At 43.2% G+C, this 19716-nt stretch overlaps 1 protein-coding gene across 4 annotated transcripts in view; it reads right to left on the minus strand.

Moving 5' to 3' along the window:
* Positions 1-19716, minus strand: part of phka1a (phosphorylase kinase, alpha 1a (muscle)) — a 51048-nt gene that overhangs the window by 5514 nt on the left and 25818 nt on the right. The window contains exons 16-32 of one of the 4 annotated variants that reach the window (XM_083788726.1): positions 19178-19322; positions 18846-18924; positions 18358-18533; positions 15815-15979; positions 14403-14497; positions 13296-13444; positions 11728-11881; positions 10065-10223; positions 8997-9126; positions 7960-8061; positions 6919-7037; positions 5393-5428; positions 5071-5106; positions 4778-4807; positions 3498-3542; positions 2123-2284; positions 360-413 (exon numbers count right to left, since the gene is read on the minus strand). In XM_083788726.1, coding sequence (XP_083644852.1) covers positions 360-413; positions 2123-2284; positions 3498-3542; positions 4778-4807; positions 5071-5106; positions 5393-5428; positions 6919-7037; positions 7960-8061; positions 8997-9126; positions 10065-10223; positions 11728-11881; positions 13296-13444; positions 14403-14497; positions 15815-15979; positions 18358-18533; positions 18846-18924; positions 19178-19322 — 1836 coding nt within the window. Of the gene's footprint in view, positions 1-359; positions 414-2122; positions 2285-3497; positions 3543-4777; positions 4808-5070; positions 5107-5392; positions 5429-6107; positions 6144-6918; positions 7038-7959; positions 8062-8996; positions 9127-10064; positions 10224-11727; positions 11882-13295; positions 13445-14402; positions 14498-15814; positions 15980-18357; positions 18534-18845; positions 18925-19177; positions 19323-19716 lie in introns of all 4 variants that reach the window. The other 3 variants (XM_083788727.1, XM_083788728.1, XM_083788729.1) reach the window with 3 other exon arrangements.

Here is a 19716-nt window from a genome sequence, read left to right on the forward strand (position 1 = left end):
TAACAGGATGTGTGGGTATTTGTCCAAGATTTGCTGACTGCCACCGTGCAAATATTTGGGTCCTTGGATTGTATCTCTTATGTGGACAAAAATAAACGATTAAAGTGTGTGTGTGTGTGTGTGTGTGTGTGTGTGTGTGTGTGTGTGTGTGTGTGTGTGTGTGTGTGTGTGTGTGTGTGTGTGTGTGTGTGTGTTTGTGTGTGTGTGTGTGAGTGCGCGTGTGCATGTGCATGCTCAAATTCAAGAGAGATAAATGAAATAAAGCAAAGAAATGTATATATAAGATAGAGAGGTGAGGTGAAAAGATGGCGAGGCAGAGAAGCACAGTGATGATGTTCAGTACTTTATGACCTCCTTACCTCTCTAGTGGTCGAAGAAGGAAGAACAAATCCCTCTATGGAAAGTCCGTGACACTAGGAGACACAATATTAGCAGGGTCAATAAACGTTTTACTTTGAATTGTATGAATGATAATCACATTTGAACAGATTGAGTTCAAATTGTGATATTGTCTGAAAGTTGTCAGTGGTTTTCAAACATTTACACGTCAAGGACCCCCAGAATTATCTGTATTTGGCCGCCGACCCCCATCTGAAAATACGTTGTTCCAGGGACCCCCCCCCCCCCCCCAGAAGCAAAGATTTTAGTTAAAAATGTTTGCTCTGAAAGAATATATATTCAAAGATTTGCGCCACATTTTTACGAAAATAGCAGACCTACAAGCTTGTAGATCTGCTATTTTTCAATAGCTAAATTATAACATGTTTGAAACACCAAAAGGGGTTCTCGCCCCAAAATGGGTTTTAACCGATAAACAATATGAACATTTCTGCAAAAATAAACAGTTTGTATCAAACTATTAATACAGTCGATGCCTTTCAGGAGGGCACGGCTTGCTTGTAGATAAGCTGCCTATACAGGTAATCAGAATGTCACCGTTTCGCCTCCAAGGCCCACCAATGTTTACACGTCAAAGGGTCCCTGAGCAAGACCCCATCCCCCTCCCCGATGGCTCTTCGTAGACCGTCTGCCATCAGCTGCGTACAACACGGGAGTGATTCATTAATCCCCCTCCCGCCCGCTCCCATTGGACTTCTGACCACACTCCCGCCCGCTCTAGCAATGATTTCATTTTTGATTAAAGGTATATTCAGTGATTTCACTCAAAATACCTTAGGTTTCGTTTTTGGCTGGGACCCAAAGCCTTTCGTCCAATCAGGATAGAGAGCCAAAAACAAAACCTAAGGTTTTTTGACCCCCCCCCAGGGTTTAACTGGGGACAGGGAGGAACTCAGGACAGCACACTCTATAGTAGAGAGGATTATCACAACAAAACAAAACAAATAAGTGATATTTGAATTAAGTGAAATCACTGAATATACCTTCTAGTCCAATTTAGTCCCGCACCCATCCCGCACTTCCATCGTTTAGTCCCACTGAACCAGCAATATTTCCATTGAGATCGAAAAACATTACATTTACCCAAACGGTTGCTGAGATTGAGCAGGCATGTACGAGAGAGAGGGGTTGTTTGTTGCGTAAGTTCTGTATCTGGATCATTGGCGAGAGGACGCAGGATTTTTGCGGGGCCCGCTGGTTGTTGTATCTTGACCGCCTGTTCCCGCTACGCAGGTATTTAAATACCGCCCGTGACATTTGCGTTGGGTCCCGCGAAAGCCTCGGGATCCCGCTCCCGTTGCAGGGCTTTAACCCATTCTGGGCAGGAACCCCCTTTGGTGTTTTAACTTAAGCATTATGTTATACTTTAGCTATTGAAAAATAGCAGATCTACAAGCTCATAGCGCGGCACTCGGTGCCGCGCTATGAGCTTGCTTTTTCTTTTTTTTTATCGTGAAAATGTGGCACAAATCCTTGAATATATATTCTTTCAGAGTGAACGTTTTTAACTAAAATCTTTGCTTCTGGGGGAGGTCCCTGGAACTACATATTTTCAGATGGGGGGGTCGGTGGGCAAATACAGATAATTCTGGGGATCCTCGACATGAAAAAGGTTGAGAACGACTATGTTCTAGAAGATGATTTAGAAGACATTTGTAGAATCGAGTTCATGCCTAAACGGGTCAATAAAACAGACAACATGTTGTCATGTGAGGAACGTCACCTTCTGTAAGATCTTCCAGACTTTCTTGTAGAAGCCCACGGGGACTCGGTTCAGCGCTCCGTCCAGCCGCCGCCGCCGCAGCCACTGGCCGTGCCGGATGTCCCTGACGACCGGCTCACTCATCGGGCTGTCCAGAGACTCTATGGAGGGCAGCCGGTACTTCTGGAGGATGGGGGTGAAGAGAATTAGAACTTTGCCGTGGTTTCCTTTGAACCCGTTCTGATCTGAGATCAGATTTAAAAAATGTCTTCTATATCCTGACAGTTTTCCGAAATTTTCCGAAATTAAATCCAGATAAATGTAAACAGCTGCACATTGGGAAAAAAACTGACAACTTGGCTAAATATACAGTTGGAGATCTAGTGATTCATCAAGTAGAGGAAGAAAAAGATATAGGGGTGGTGGTTGATAATTCACTAGAATTTGAAAAGCACATCTCTGAAAAAGTAAAAAAGGCAAACTCCATGTTGGCGATAATAAGAAGAACCTTTTAAAATTTACGAAAATAACTATTTATTCCGTTATTCAAATCCTTGGTGAGATCACAACTTCAATTTGCAAGCTCAGTCTGGTGCCCCTACAAAATCAAATACATAGAGAAAAGAAGGGCTACTAAACTAATACCAGGGTTGAAAGAAAGGTCATATGAAGAAAGGTTAAGACACTTACAGTTACCAACGTTAGTGTACAGGAGGCACAGAGGAGATATGATCGAGGTCTAAAAACTTGTTCACCAGATATATGACTTTACAGCCGAGCCTGTTGTCCATTCTTGGGACAGCAGGTATGAGTTGAGAGGGAATTCTCTTAAACTCTTACCACTAAATTGTCATTCAGAAAAGAGAAAGAATTTCTTTACACTTACACTGTCAGAGCATGGAATAAACTTCCGGAGGAAGTGGTCCAGGCTCCTTCAGTCAATACTTTTAAGAATAGACTTGACAAGTTTTGGTCAACAAAAGGTTTTTTGTATAACTATAGGGCTGGCTTGTAAGGTCATAGACTGGTAAATACGGGACTTTAAAGTGTATTATGTATAAGATATAAGAAAAAAACCAAAGAGGGCGGGTCCACATGAACTTGCTTTGTTTTAAAGTGTAAAAAAAAGAAAAGAAAAAAAAGAATACGAATGCATTTATGTATGTATGTATGTACTTGTGAATTCTAATATGTATTTATGTCTGTTGTGAGTCTGGCGTAGAGGATTTCATCCTGTGCTGGAAATCTTTTCAATAAATTTCAATAAAATAACATGATGCCAACACCAAAAGAGATGTCCAGAGATAGTACAATTATTTTCCAAATATTTGCATCAAATTAAAAACATGCCGCAAAGAAATGCTACAAGTGGTGTTGGTGAAAGGTTTCTTCTTACCCCAGCTTCAATGTTGTCAATGTCCAGCGTGTGGGAGGTTACGCTCTGAGGGGGAGGGAGAGAGACAGAAAGAGAGAGAGAGGGAGGGGGGACAAATACAAAGTAATTAATTAATAAAGAAATCAGAGTGAAGTAAAAGTGAAGGTAGATTAAATGCAATTTCTAACTATAATAGCCTTAATAATGGCCTACCTGAGATAGTTCTACTGCTGAGTTAATACAGAAATCATTCTGTTTAAGCGGAGGGTAATATTGAGCTTCATGCATGCAATAACACCTGTCGACCAGCAGACATCCTACCTGACCACAGGATCTGCACCACATTCACCACAGTTGTAAATGATATAGCATTAACATAATCATACAGATAATCACTTAATATAGCACCCAAACACCCAGTGGAGTGAGAAATTAAACAGAATCGTGACTTTTCACATGCCGTCAAGTTGGTTAACCCATTTAGACCGGAGGGCAGTCAGTAGTCAGCACTACTGACAGGACAGTCAGTAGTCAGCACTACTGACAGGACAGTCAGTAGTCAGCACTACTGACAGGACAGTCAGTAGTGCTGTCGCCTCACAGGTCCTGGGCTCGATTCCCACTGGGGACACTGTGGGCGTGTTCTCCTCCGCGTCATCAGTGCCAATACCCGAGGCAGGGTTGGCGAAAGGCCCTTTCTGTGTTGGAGTTTGCATGTTCTCCCCGTGTCCCCTACCCCTACCCTCACCAAATACATGCAGTAATCCTGGTCTCAAAACTACCTCCCCCCTGGCCAGCCTGATGGAGGGGAAAGGAACTGGTCGGAATAACGTGTTCCTTCCACGCGCTACATCCGGCCCAGGTGAAAAGAAGCAGCTTGGACTCCTCATGCATTGAAGGAAGCATGAGGTCAGTCCGCTGCCCCCCCCCCCCCCCCCCCCCCAGGTTGGCAGAGGAAGTGTAACGCCCAGGATTACATTAGAATAAATGGGTTGCAAAATTGTGGGATAAAAAAAAGAAAGGTATGATATAACAACATATATGTGTTCCAGGTCTAAATGGGTTGCAACATTAGGAGTGGAACGTGAGACATTTCAGGCCCAAGTGTGTCATTACAGAAATCACATACATTTTTTTAACATAAATGGGATTGATTCAATGACACTGTTCAGTTCAAATGCCAGATGAGTAGTAATACCAACACCGATAACAACCATCTGGTAAATACAGTTGCCTTGTGATAATTTGACATGTTTTGGTGAATTAACACCGAGTGTTAACAAAAGTGATATCGCCTTCACCTTACGATGGACTGTCCACGGACTGTCCAGCTGAAACATAAAATGCAAACAGCCTTTCATTCACCATTCATAAAACAAATTCACTTCAAACACACGCTAAATTCGTAGATCGGAGAACCAAACAAAACTACGGTAACATGATCAAAGCTAGAGAGCTATAAGAGCTTCTTCTGGAGTGACAAATGCCAAGAAATGACAAGATTTGATTGATTGATTGATTGAGTGATGTTACTGTATATATATATTTTCTTTTTTGTGAACCTTATCTCCATCAATTTATTCATCATGATCACCTTTACGGGCTCCGCCAAAGACAACCTGTGTTCCATCTGCAATGAAAACACCACACTTAGACACACGTTAGATGATGTTTACCCGCTTCGTTACTGCAGTTTATTTAAAATATATCGCCTTTCATTCTTTTGTCACTAGTAGGTATCAGATTGCATTGGATTCCAACCACAATCAGCCTCCTTTCTGTTCCGATTGCTCATCACCAATCACCCCCCCAACCCCAACCCCCACCCCCACTCTCACGGTCAAGGTGAAGGTCATCAGAAGCATTTATCCAATAGAATTAATGTTTACCACCACCTGTAAGAGGATCAACATCACCTTATATGCATCCGTTAAAGCCAGCCTCTGTTCCATCTTGAGCAGAAAAAATAGTTTTAAAACAAGTTTAATCCCATCAATAGCAGTCTGAGCTGCTCGCAATGCTGACACTTCATTAATTAAGACCTGTAATAAGTCATTTTCGATACAAAACAAAAGACAGAGCCGTTTATAACCCATTAAAACCGGGGGAAAGCGTCCGTGTCATTTTAGATCTTTCCGTCGGCTATTCAAAAAGCTGATAAAACAATATGAACATTTCTGCAAAATAAATAATTTGTATCAAACTATTAATACAGTTGATGCCTTTCAGGAGGTCATGGCTTAGGGCCGATTCATACTCCTATTAGGCTATTTTAGAGCCGAATAAAAGCCTACAATGTGACGTCATTTGAGGTTCGGGGGGGGGGGGGGTACCGTCCTAAAGTCAGCTCTTCTGTGCTACTGAAAATTTCTGACGAGCCGAAATCTTTTCGGCACTACAGCGCCGAAACAGTGGTAAAATAGGAGTATGAATCGGCCCTTAGTTGTAGATAAACTGCTATTTTTAGTTGTAGATAAGCTGGGTTTTTTTACATTTCTTCTTCTTCTTTTTTTTTTTTACACAAATCTTCTCTTTAAAATGTCTTTAATATTTTTGTGATATTATTTATTATAGCTACTCTAGTGTCCCAGAATCTGCTTCCAATATCTAGTTCTGTTCCCTTCGATATACCTTAGAGGGGTCTGCCAAAGACAACCTATGTTCCATCTGCAATGGAAAAGCACATTTCATTTACAACTTTACGGTTCACACAACTGTCCTCTTACATTCCATGTGAAGAGAATCATAGTACTGTGTCGGCACTAGTACTGTATATCATTATTACACATACTGTGCTCGGCAAGCCCATCACCCATGTAGATGATTTCATCAGAATTAAAACACGGATTCAAATTACATCCAGGGTGAATTAACACCTAAGACACTATAGCCCGTTCGGTTTTTCATTATTGAACTAGTCCATACCTAGGCATGCGTTTGCCCCAACTATACGTGCAGATTTCTGGGGAGTGGGGACTTTCCAAAAATGCTAATTAACAGCCTAAAAATGGGGGGAAATTGGTATAGGGAGCTTTGTCACGCATGCACTATTATATTATTATATTTATTATTATTATATTATATTTAATATTTAATACTCTAGTTCCTCCTCCTCATTGCTTACTGATATCATTGTCACCTTACTGATATCCGGCAGAGAAAATCTTTGCTTCAGCTGCGAAAGAGAAGTCCGTTTGACAGCAATAGGGTGAGCTTAGGTTACAGTCTGTCTCTTTTTGTGTCACATTGTTGGCAGTAGAACAGCATTCAGTAGCTCTAGTTAAGGCTGGGCAATATTAGCTCAAAACAATATCACGATTGCACACAATATGTGAAAGAGAGCGAAAGACAGAGTTGTTAAAAGACACACACACACACACACACACACACACACACACACACACACACACACACACACACACACACACACACACGTCCTCACCAATTTCATGTCACTTTTCAGTTTGCTGATGCCAGCTCTCTCACTCTTGGTGGCTCCAGCGTGGCCTATTTGATGGAAGGAGATCGAAGTACCGACACCAGCAGCATCCATCTCTCGAACTGCAGGAGGAAAAAAAACAACAAACACATTTAACCCATTTTGGTGTTAGCATTATGTCATGCTTTAGCTATTGAAAAATAGCAGATCTACAAGCTCATAGCGCGCCACCAAGTGGCGAGCTACGAGCTTGTAGGTCTGCTATTTTTGAAAAACCGAAGAACGACTGACATAGAAACATGGCTTTTTCAGAAAACTGTCAGGATGTAGAAGACACTTTTAGAATCTGATTTCAGGTCAGAATGGATTAAGGGCTGTCAAAGTTAACGCACTATTAACTAGTTAACTCACAATCCTTTTAACGGCACTATTTTTTTTAACGCGCGATTAACGCACTGTGAAGTTTGACAGAATGGTTGAGAGAGGCATGGCAATTTTACACTGAAGAGTTGAATAATTGTTAAACAGCTGCATTACTTAAGTTAATTTAAGTCTACACAATTAGAAAACATAGAAAACATGTTATTTTGATCAACATGGCCTGTTATCTCTCGTAATGGTACCATTGGCCAACATCAATACAGTTCTTTAGTTTGGGTCTGGAAGGCTAAATGTCATCAAATGGTGGTCCGTGGCTCAAATGCAGAATAAATAATGGACCTTGATATGAAAAATCTTGAAAACCACTGATTTAAGGTATATTTAGAACGGATAAAAAATATGCGATACATTTGCGATTAATCACAGTTAACTATGGACAATCATGCGATTAAATATTTTAATCGATTGACAGCCCTAGATTAAACTACAGTATACAACAGCATCACATTTCATTGCATACGGTCAGATCTTTCCACTTGTATCGACGAGGGTTGATCACATGAGACTGATTATTTTGTATGGTTATGTAACGTTGTATGTTGTTCGAGACTATAATGTGATTGGTTATGGTTGTACGAGACATGACGTGATTGGTTGACTGACCGCTCTTCTGCACGCCAAACTCTTTCCCACTGAGGATGTGATGAAGTAGATTCTTCAACTCTGACGGGCTGAGACTCATCAAGCTCTCCGTTGCCTCCTCTCCTGTTGAACACACGCACGCACGCACACACACACACACACACACACACACACACACACACACACACACACACACACACACACACACACACACACACACACACACACACACACACACACACACACACACACACACACACACACACACACACACACACACACACACACACACACACACACACACACGACACGTCAACAATTCTGCCATCACTTAGGCTCTGTTCAGACTGCAGGCAAAATCCGAATTGATTCTCAAATCTGATCTTCCCAGACTGATTATTGTTATTTGCAAGTGATCAGATCAGATCTGTATTCTATTCAGACATCGCCCCCACCAATCTGCATATAGGTGTCAGCAATTCATTATACTCGTGTCAGGATGTCGCTTGCCAGTGAATTTACAAGCTCTCATCGCAGCGTTGTGAGTGAGCTTGTGGATCGGCTATTTTGGGCAAGCAACTATTTTGCTGATGATATAAATCAGGCCTCAGTGTCCAGACTGAGACACATCATTAAAAGGTCAGGTTCAAATTGCATTTCAATCCACCTACAGGAATGTGATTAATATCTGATGAGGTTTTTTTTGTTTGTTTGCTGTTCAGACTTGATAAAAAACATTTGGATTCCCATGTGATGTTGGTCTGTGGTTGGTCATCTGCATCTCACCTCAAGGGAAAGGCTCGCTCGACTTGAGGACAGGTCTGGAAGAGTTCAGGAATATACTGGGGTGCAGTGCAAACAAGACACGTTTCTGCGTCTGTGTTAGAACACTGACGAAGGCCTGCGCGCCAAAACGTATCTAGTTTAGTTTGAGTGCTCCTGCTGCGGATCCTAAATCATTGTTAAACAAGACTCCTAAAGTCTACTACAGAGAGTGCAGAGAGTGTACATTCCTTTCTAGTCTATCTTCACCACGATCCACCACGTGTCCCTCTTACCGGAGCAGTGGAGTGACTGGGCCAGCTCGGTGGTCATCACCTGGATGATGAGACCGATCCTCAGTCTGAACATCTCGCTGAACAGGCTGGGCTGAGTCCGGATGTTCATGGCCAGGAACACCATGATCTCCTAGCAGACAGACAGACAGACAGACAGACAGACAGACAGACAGACAGACAGACAGACAGACAGACAGACAGACAGACGAATGCATGACAGAGATGAGAACGTGAGAAGTTTGGGAATTCATTATGAAAGAAATTATCACTGGAACTATTGTTTTGATGGTGGCTCAGGGGTAGTAGAGTAGCCAGTTTGGGAACGCAGGGTTCCCAGTTCGATCTCGGGCAACCCCCAGAGTTAATGTCGAAGTATCCTTGTGTTTTGGGTAGGCATGTAACGATTTAGGGGGGGGGGGGGGGGGGGGGCTAGTGTGTGATATGAAAAAAATGTGAGCTGTAATCATATAACATCATATTCACGTGCTTTTGGAGAGAAATGAGACGGACTCCATGCAGTCACTTTCAGTAGTAGAGAGGCCTGCAGAGGGGAGCTGTATGTGTCTGACTGTGACCAGGTGATGGTCGTTAATTGATCGAGGAAGGCAATTATGTTCCTGCACTGTCAAATAGGTCTACATCTATCCTAAGATGCCACATGTTAACTCGAGCTAGGTTTAAACAAGAAAGCTTGTTTACAGTTGTTGCACAGAAATTAAGTGATTTTACATGAAAAGTAATGCTACTTTTGCAATGTAGTTCAATACAAATTGTGAAAAAAGCTTGGGGGGGGAAGATATATCATTAAAAAAAATTGTTTTGGTCATTTGCCTGGAAAATAATTGTGTTGAAAATAGCGTGAAAAATCGTATCGTGAACCTCATATCGTGATACGCATCGTATCGTGAGTTGAGTGTATTGTTACATGCCTAGTTTTGGGGTCTTCAAAATAAAAGTCCCGGCTGCACCCGGAGGCACCGAAGGGACTACAGACTGAATCAATGCTGACAGTAAACGAGTTAATAGACTGAAACGGTCCCTCCATCATCAGTGAGTGAGTGACCTCACCTGTGTGAGTATAGCTATAGTGATGTTGTTTTCGCTGGCCTCGTCGATGAGCTTGACCAGCTGGTCGGGAGGGATGGGGGCGGTGATGGTCTTCTCCCTGGGCTCCGGAGGCAGACCCACCGTCAGGTGCTTCTGGTGGGCCAGCAGGTCAGAACAGGCCTGGAGGAGGAGGAGACCACAGCTAATGACACAGAGCGGAACAGGCTGGGGTGCATACTTAGTTTAGACTAGTCATTGGTTAGGTTTAGGTGTGCTGCCCCGTGGGAGGTTAGGTTTACGGTGAAGGGTTTGAGATAGGTTGTAGTTATGACTGGTCTAACCAATGACTAGTCTAAACCAAATACTGTCTAAACTAAGTACTGCACCCGGACAGGCCTGGAGGAGGAAGAGACCACAGCTAATGACACAGACCGGAACAGGCCGGGGTGCATACTTAGTTTAGACTAGTTATTGGTTAGGTTTAGGTGTGCTGCCCCGTGGGAGGTTAGGTTTAGGGTGAGGGTTTGAGATAGGTTGTAGTTATGACTGGTCTAACCAATGACTAGTCTAAACCAAATACTGTCTAAACTAAGTACTGCACCCGGACAGGCCTGGAGGAGGAAGAGACCACAGCTAATGACACAGAGCGCTGCCTGGGGATATTACATGAATCGTTAACCTGCATAAGGATGGCAAATAACAGATGAGAAATACAATATTTGACTATGAGATGTAGTGGAGAAGTAAAAGTATAGAACATTGGAAATACGTTTTTTTCTTTATTATTTTATCCTTCTGAAATGTACACTGAAATGCTGTCTATACTGTAAATAAAATAAATATTTCAAAAAAAAAGAAAAGGAAAAACCCTTCATTGATTAAAAAGGGAACATTCCCTGACGGTGACGGAGACGCGACGCTGACGCGCCCGGTGGAGCCCCGGTGTTGCACACTGCCTATGTGTATTTGTACTAACTGTAGTCTGTATGTGTAATAGTCATGATAAAAAAACTATTATATATTAATACTGTCAACTCATTAAAACCGAGAAGGCCTCTGTGTCATTTTAGATTTTAAACTTGGCTATTCAAAAACATCAGATCTACAAGCGACGCTACAAGCTTGTACAGCTACTATTTTTTTTTTTATGTATGGGGGTCCCTGGCAGAAAACATTTTCAGACGGGGAGGTCCCTGGCCAAATACATACAATCATTTTGGGGGTCCTTTTTCGCTCGAAAAGGTTTGATAACCACTGATTTTAGAAGGCATTTGTAGAATGGGTCTCAGGTCTTTATGGTTAACCCATTTTGGGGGGGGAACCCCTTTTGGTGTTTAAAACATTATGTTATAATTTAGCTATTGAAAAATAGCAGATCTGCTATGTGGCGCGCTACGAGCTTGTAGGTCTGCTATTTTTCAAAAATCATGAACATGTGGTGCAAAGCTTTGAATATATACTCTTTCAGAGCGAACGTTTTTAACTCAAATCTTTGCTTCTGGGAGGTGGTCCTTTTTCAGATGGGGGTCAGCAGCCAATTTCATATATTTTTGGGGGTCCTTGACATGAAATATTGAGAACCACTGATATAGAAACATGAGGTTTTTCAGAAAAAAAATACATAAAAAAAAAAAAAAAAAAATCGACGTCAGGCTAAATGGGTTAAGTGTGTGTTTTTACGTACCCAGTCCAGCTCCTCCACCTTCTTCCGCAGCATGCCAGAGATCATCCTGATCAGACCCCAGTGTTTGAGCTCCCCTGCCAGCTCGTACAGGTCAGTCAGCAGAGAACGCACCGTGGAGCCTTTACCGTGCATGCACGTGTCCCAGTCCATACCCCTACGCACGCACGCACACACACACACACACACACACACACACACACACACACACACACACACACACACACACACACACACACACACACACACACACACACACACACACACACACACACACACACACAGAGAGTACCGTCAAGTGAGCATACACACTGATCGTTGATCGACGATCAACACGGTGTCAGTTTCGCCGTGTTGAACATGAGTGTTGTCACGCCCCTGTTCATAAGGAGGGATTTTGAGTGACGTTCATCAAAATCACTCTGAAAGTGATCCAAAGGTGCGTTCAAACCTGAAGATATATATTTGTTTCCGGTCGTGTCAATCGCTTTACTTTGGTAGCGCAGGTTGTTAAAAAAAAACAAAAAAAAAAAAACACGCCGATTGGCTGTAGAAACAGTAATTTTGTGAGTGTAACCAAATGGATACGCTCGTTCACCCAAGACGGCAGTGTTCAATATATATATATATATATATATATATATATATATATATAGGAATAATAATAATTAAAATAATTCATAATAATAATTCAGAGCCCTCTGCAGATTAGCCTGGCCCTGCATGCTCGGCTGTGATTTGTGCCCCTAAACTTATGGAGCACCAATCAGGGCCCAGTATGCAAAATATGGGTCGGGTTTTATCGCCAGAGGCATTTCTCTTTAATCCGTGCCTTGGAAATGGAGGTTCCACACAAGAGATTCCAGACTAATATCTCTGCAGTAATACTAGTCTGGCCATGCAACAGGTTTTTTTTGTGATATATTCAGATACTCTTACTGTTATCGTTCTGGGTGAGGTGACATTGACAGTGACATTTCAAGTGGTCTGTCTGGGTTCAGAAAAATCTGGATTATGTCAAGAAGAACAGTGGCATTCTTTCTTTTTTTTTATATGATTTTGTAACCCCTTTTTCACCCCTGTGTCAATTATCTAATGTGATCATGGGCTCTACACACCCTCCACCAACCTAGTCCCCATACCGTATATGGGGGACATGTGGAGAGCAACTGACTTGAACTCATGCTTCCTTCATGCCTGAGTGTCCAAGTTGCTTCTTTACACCTGACAGGGGGGAGCTTCCCTGTTTGGACGTAGCGTGTGGAAGGAACACGTTATTCCAACCAATTCCTTCCCTCTCCATCAGGCGCCCCCGGCTGGCCAGGGGGAGGCAGTTTAGAGACCAGGATTACTGCATGTTTTTTGTGAGGGTACCTACCCTAGGCGACACGGGGAGAACATGCAAACTCCACACAGAAAGGCCCTTTCGCCAACCCCGGCCTCGGGTATGGGCACTGATGACGCAGAGGAGGAAACACGCCGCCAGCACCCACAGCGCCCCGAGCGGGAATCGAACCCAGGACCTTCTAGCTCAGTTAGTGGCATTCTTATGAAACGGCGGACTGACTGACTTGTCCTTGAAAAGAATGTAGAGTATGTCCGCCTGGTCCTGCAGACTCTCCGTGTCCTTCAGCAGCTCGACCAGAGCCTCGTAGTCTATGGCTCCGCTGGCATCTCTGGGTATGTCACTGTCCATGGAGACATTCACTACGGGACATGTCTGCAAGAAGACAGACAGACAGACACCACGATGCCCCTATGACATCAGATCTACTACTGGATATGTCTGTAAGAAGACAGACACCACGATGACCCTATGACATCAGATCTACTACTGGACATTAGGCATGTAACGATTCACTCAACTCACCATACGATTCGTATCACGATATGAGGTTCACAATACGATTTTTCACGATATTAAAAATAAATAAAATAAATAAATAAAAATTACTGTTTTTTTGTTATTTTATATAATTTATCTTTCCCCCTGAGATTTTTTATTTAACTACATTGCAAAAGAAGTAGCGTTACTTTTGACAGTGCAGAAACACAATTGCCTTCCTTGATGAGCATCAACGACCATCATCACCTGGGCACAGTCACAGACACACACAGCTCCCCTCTACAGTCACAGACACACACAGCTCCCCTCTACAGTCACAGACACACACAGCTCCCCTCTACAGTCACAGACACACACAGCTCCTCTCTACAGTCACAGACACACACAGCTCCTCTCTACAGTCACAGACACACACAGCTCCCCTCTACAGTCACAGACACACACAGCTCCCCTCTACAGTTCTCTCCAAAAGCACTTGAATATGATGGAATATCTTTTTTAATTACAATGAATCGATTCATATCGATATATATCGTTACATGTCTACTGGACCATGTCTGTAAGAAGACAGACACCACGATGACCCTATGACATCAGTTCTACTACTGGACATGCAGGAGACAGTAGAATGATCATAAGTATGACATCAGGTACAGTACTGTATATCGCTCTCTCTCTGTGGAGGTCAGTCACTACTGGAAGAACTGGAGACCAGAATCACAATAGGACTGTAGGACATTCAATATACAGTAGATTAGATTTCACTTTAAGCTCAAACACACACACACACACACACACACACACACACACACACACACACACACACCCTCACCTGGTTCTCTTGTGGTATAGGGTCATCCGCCAGATTGAGGCTGAGCGAAGCGTGGCGAGTACGGAACATCCTGTTTGGCAGGTACATGTTCACTTCTGAGAGAGAGAGAGAGAGAGAGAGAGAGAGAGAATGACAAAAAGAGTTAAATTAACCCTGTGGATATTACAGTGTATAGATTGGGGTCAGATATGACAAATGAACAAAAACAAATGTATAAACGTCGGTCTCCGTGGACTAATAGTGTGTGTCGACTGTGGGTCATTGAAATGAAGGTTGATAGGGTTGGAGGTTAATCTTAACCCCTTTTGGTGTTTCAAGCATTATGTTACACTTTAGCTATTGGAAAATAGCAGATCTACAAGCTCATAGCGCGGCACCGAGTGCCGCGCTAAATACATACAAAATCGTGAAAATGTGGCGCAAATCTTTGAATATATATTCTTTCAGAGCGAACGTTTTTAACTCAAATCTTTGCTTCTGGGAGGGGGTCCCTGGAATAACTTATTTTCAGATGGGGGTCGGCGGCCAATTACATATAATTTTTGGGGGTCCTTGACATGATATAGTTTGAGAACCACTGATATAGAAACATAGGGTTTTTCAGAGAACTGTCATGATTTAGAAGACATTTTGTAGAAACACCTACAACTGCAAATTAAAAACTTCAAAAACTGTCATCAATATCTGCTGGAACTTAAGTTCCATACAGTAGATTTTTTTCCTTTGGTGTTGAATATTTATTATGTATGCTTAATGTTCAGACTAGCACAGCAAACAACGCGCCAAGGCTTGGCTTTCCGCTCTGTTTGCAATGTGTCAGAGTTGGACTTTTCTCAACTTTGACCCTTGGTTTTGTTTCGCTTTCAGCCGGCCGGAGGTATGGAGAACCGGGATGACTGGAGGCGACGATGGAAGGTAGGGGTGTGATTAGAATTAGAATTGCGATTCCCGTTATGAACGATTCAAAATCGATTCATAATTTCAAAAAATCCCCCCCAAAAAATGTTTTCACTACATGGTGTTTGTGATATGAAATGTAAGCTCACCCTAATCACAGTAAACATCATGTCTTCAGTCATTTTCAACTTACTGTAGTATAGTCACTCCAGTTGGATGGAGTAGATTGTGATGAAATCCTATGTATTGAATCGAAAATCATTTTGAATAGATTGTTTTGTTTTGAATCTGGAAACAAAATGCGTTTATGAGATTGAGAATCGAGTTGAATCGATAAAAATGATTTTGAATCGAATCGTGACCCCAAGAATCGAATCGAATCATGGGACACCCAAAGATTCACAGCCCTAATGGAAGGCTCGTCTGAGGACGACCTAGACTAGAGAGTGAGCACTGAATTCAGCCTGCCATGCAGTCGTGGGTGCAAATAACGTGGCCGGACTTATATCCCTCACGGTGAACGTCGAGCTCCTGTGCCGTTTTCATCAGGGAAACCATCTCTCTGGTCTTGGCGGCGGCGGCCCTGAACCGGCCCAGGCCCGAGGCCGCCTTGGAGCTGTGTTTCCTGGGAGCGGCGTGCGCCATCAGCTGGTCCAAGTACTGGGCCAGGTCGTCCGGTTCTGGAGGGGGATGGTGGGAGAGAGAAGACATGTGAGAGAGAGAGGGAATGTGAATAACGTACTACAGTATGGCCACCTTGCGTGACTTCAGTCGTAAGTTAGTCAAATCCTAGCCTTCCAGGGAGAGAAAAAAAAGTCTGGGTCTGAGACCACTTCAATTCGGCATAGAGTAGCGCAAACATTGATCACTCTTCTTTGCTGATTTCTGATCGTCTGCACCTTTGTTAAATTGACGCACACACGTACACACACGTACACACACGTACACACACACACACACACACACACTCCTCTCTCTCTCTGTCGCTCCAACTAATTAGTCTCATGTCGCACAGCTGTGTTTAGATTCTCCCGGCGGATCCTCCCGGGAGCTGCCTATGCCATAGAAAGCATAGGTGGGCTGGGGGCTAGTCAAATCCTACTACAGGCTTAGTAGCTACTATACAACTAGTAATTTGGTAACTCACTACTTACAAACTACAGTAACTAAGTCACTGAGTTACTAAATTATGTTGCACCACGGCTATTTATGGCCTAACTAAGTTTGTAGTGCGTAGACTGTTCGTGACGTAACGTGTAGTCCAGGGGTGGGCAACTATGACGATGGAGAGGGCCACTGTATTTCCACACTCACTCCAGAGGGCCACATTGCATATTACTGTTGTAGCAAAAACAGCCGATCTACAAGCTCGCAATGCGACGCATTTTGAGCTTGTAGATCGGCTATTTTTGCTATATTTTAATTGAAACCCTGAATATCTTTTGCTATTTTCTTATTGGAATCCTGAAAAGTTAATTTTTTATTGCATTCTAAATGCATTTAGTTATAGTTATGTTAACTTTATGAACTGTTAACATAACTACATTGGACACAAACGGACAATAACATTTTAATACTAGTCATTAGGTTCTAGTCATTTAATACTAGTCATGAAGTAATTAAAGCGGGTTTGCAATTGTAACAGCTGAAATCAATACTATATCAGTATTCTGGTATTAAGTGTCTAAGTGTCTAAATCTAATCTGATTTCACCTCTGCGCAGATGAGTGAACAGAGACACAGGCTCATAAAAACACTTCAATAGGTAACCTTTTAATGACTGAACCCAAAGGAGAACATAAAAAAACGATTTACTTCTCATCAGTTTTTACTGACGAGGTTCAAACAAACTACTATCTTTTCAACCCACAGAGCTTTGAGGTCTAAACCACCGGCGATGTGCTCACACTGCAGGGCGAGTGCAACCCAGTGCAGTTGCCCTGCCCTGCGCACAGTGGATTTGTGGATGTGTCTTTTTGGAAAACCATCATATAATGGATGCAATACAACGTCACCTCGTAAGGAGTGTTGACAAGGATGGGGTCGTTTGTTAGATTCAATTAATTCATTGATGCATTAAAAGCTATACCATTATAAGTAGTATAGGTTAGTGCTGCTTCAGGGCTTGCGTGGATATTTACGCACACAAAGCTATGCATTGTTACATTTAAGAACCACACAAATTAGTTATAAAGTATCTATTTAATTTGTGTGGTGCTTAAATGTAACAATGTACAAGTCAGGGGCAGGGTGGCACAGTTGGTAGTGCTGTCGCCGCACAGCTACAAGGTCCTGAGTTCGATTCCAGCTGTGGGCGTGTTTCCTCCTCCACGTCATCAGTGCCCATACCCGAGGTGGGGTTGGCAAAAGGGCCTTTTTTATTTATTTTTTATTTTTTTTTATTTTTTTTGTTTTGCGGCTTACGCCTTTTATTGATTTTTGAAGGGACAGACAGTAGGCTGACAGGAAACGGGAGAGAGATGGGGGGATGACATGCAGTAAAGGCCGTGTCGGGTCCGGGAGTCGAACCCGCGGCACACTGCGACTGGATTACCAGTCCGGTGCCCAGACCGTTACGCTACGGCCTGGGCCGCAAAAGGGCCTTTCTGTGTGGAGTTTGCATGTTCTCCCCAAACTATGCAGTAATCCTGGTCTCTAAACTGCCTCCCCCTGGCCAGCCGGGGCGCCTCATGGAGGGGAAAGGAACTGGTCGGAATAACGTGTTCCTTCCATACGCTACGTCCGGCCAGGGAAATTTTCCCCGTCAGGTGAAAAGAAGCAGCTTGGACTCCTCATGCATAGAAGGAGGCATGAGGTCCGTCCGCTGCCCCCCCAGGTTGGCAGAGGAAGTGTAGCGCCCAGGATTACATTAGATAATTGACACTGGGTGAAAAAACTGGGTTGCAAAATCGTGGGATAAAATTTTAAAGGAGAAAAAAACTATGTACAAGTCTGGACTTGGAAGCCATTTACATGTTCTATAACTCGGCTGTGTATTAGTGGTTCAACGGGCATAAGGGGCCAGGGGGGGGGTATGTCTGTCCATCCTCTCTCTTACCGTCGTCAAAGCGTATTTCAGGCACGTTAGTCGGAGAGAAGTCTTGGTCTGCGTCCTCATCCTCATCATCTTCATCCTCTTTGTGGTAGTGGCTGGAGGAGGAGCGGCCATCCAGGAAGCTGAGGTGAGCGAAGCAGGACGTGGTGAGGAACTCCGACAGCTTCCCCGTCTGGATCCTGCATGAGGAAGAGAAGACAAATAAGGCATAAAGACATTTTGCCTTATTTTATTATGAGGCATAAGACATTATGCCTTATTTTATTATGACACACACACACACACACACACACACACACACACACACACACACACACACACACACAACACGTTACTATAATAAAGTTGTAAGGTCTTACTGTCTGTCCCTTCAAAAAACAATAAAAGGCGTAAGCCGCAAAAAAATATCTTAAAAAAAAAAAAAAAAAAAAGGTCTGGGCAGGCCCCACAGCGTCATCAGACAGTCCATATTTTCTGAGAACAAACTTCACCTCGCTCCTCCAAAGTATCCATCCTGGAGTTTCTTCAGAGTGGCCAAGACGGCAGGGTCCAGGTCTGAATGGTCCTCCGCTGGTATGCGCACGCACGCATGCACGCACATTTACACACACACACACACACACACACACGCACACACACACACACACATGTACGTGCGCACATGTACGTGCGCACAAAACACACAGACAAAGGTAAGCTCAAACTCATCAATTGACTTCGTACGTACTAATCGACCATGGAAAATGAATGAATGAATATGTGTGTGTGTGTGTGTGTGGGTCTGTGTGCGCGTGTCTGCGCACGTGTGCGTGCGTGCACTCACTCAGCATGGTCTGTGATATGGGGAAGGTGACGGTGGGCCGCCCGGTCAACCTCCATCTCGACGACAGGTACGACAGGTCTGTCCTCAGCATCTCCACGATCATCCTGTTGTCCAGCGCCAAGTAGAACTGATGGTGGTCTAGGAACTGAACACAAGGACACAGAATGACTCTTCCTACTTCCTTCACAGGTGTTACTGATGATACTAATTAACCCATTTAGGCCTGACGTCGGAAAAAAAAAGTCTTCTGAAAGAATATATAGATTTGTGCCTCATTTTCACGATATTTAAAAAAAATAGCAGACCTACAAGCTCGTAGAGCTTGTAGGTCTGCTATTTTTCAATAACTAAAGTATGACATAATGCTTAGTTAAAACACCAAAAGGGGTTCCCGTCCACAATGGTTTAAGGCTCCGTTCCATTTAGTGTGCAGTGGTTCCCAAACTTTTTAATTTCAAGGAGCGCCATTGTGTCAGCGGTAAAAGATGTGAAGGAAGTAGGGAAGGGGCCCACGTTCTTTCCAAAATGGTAGTTTGTGC

The sequence above is a fragment of the Protomyctophum parallelum genome (genome assembly GCF_964188405.1).
Source record: "Protomyctophum parallelum genome assembly, chromosome: 18".
NCBI lineage: Eukaryota > Metazoa > Chordata > Actinopteri > Myctophiformes > Myctophidae > Protomyctophum > Protomyctophum parallelum.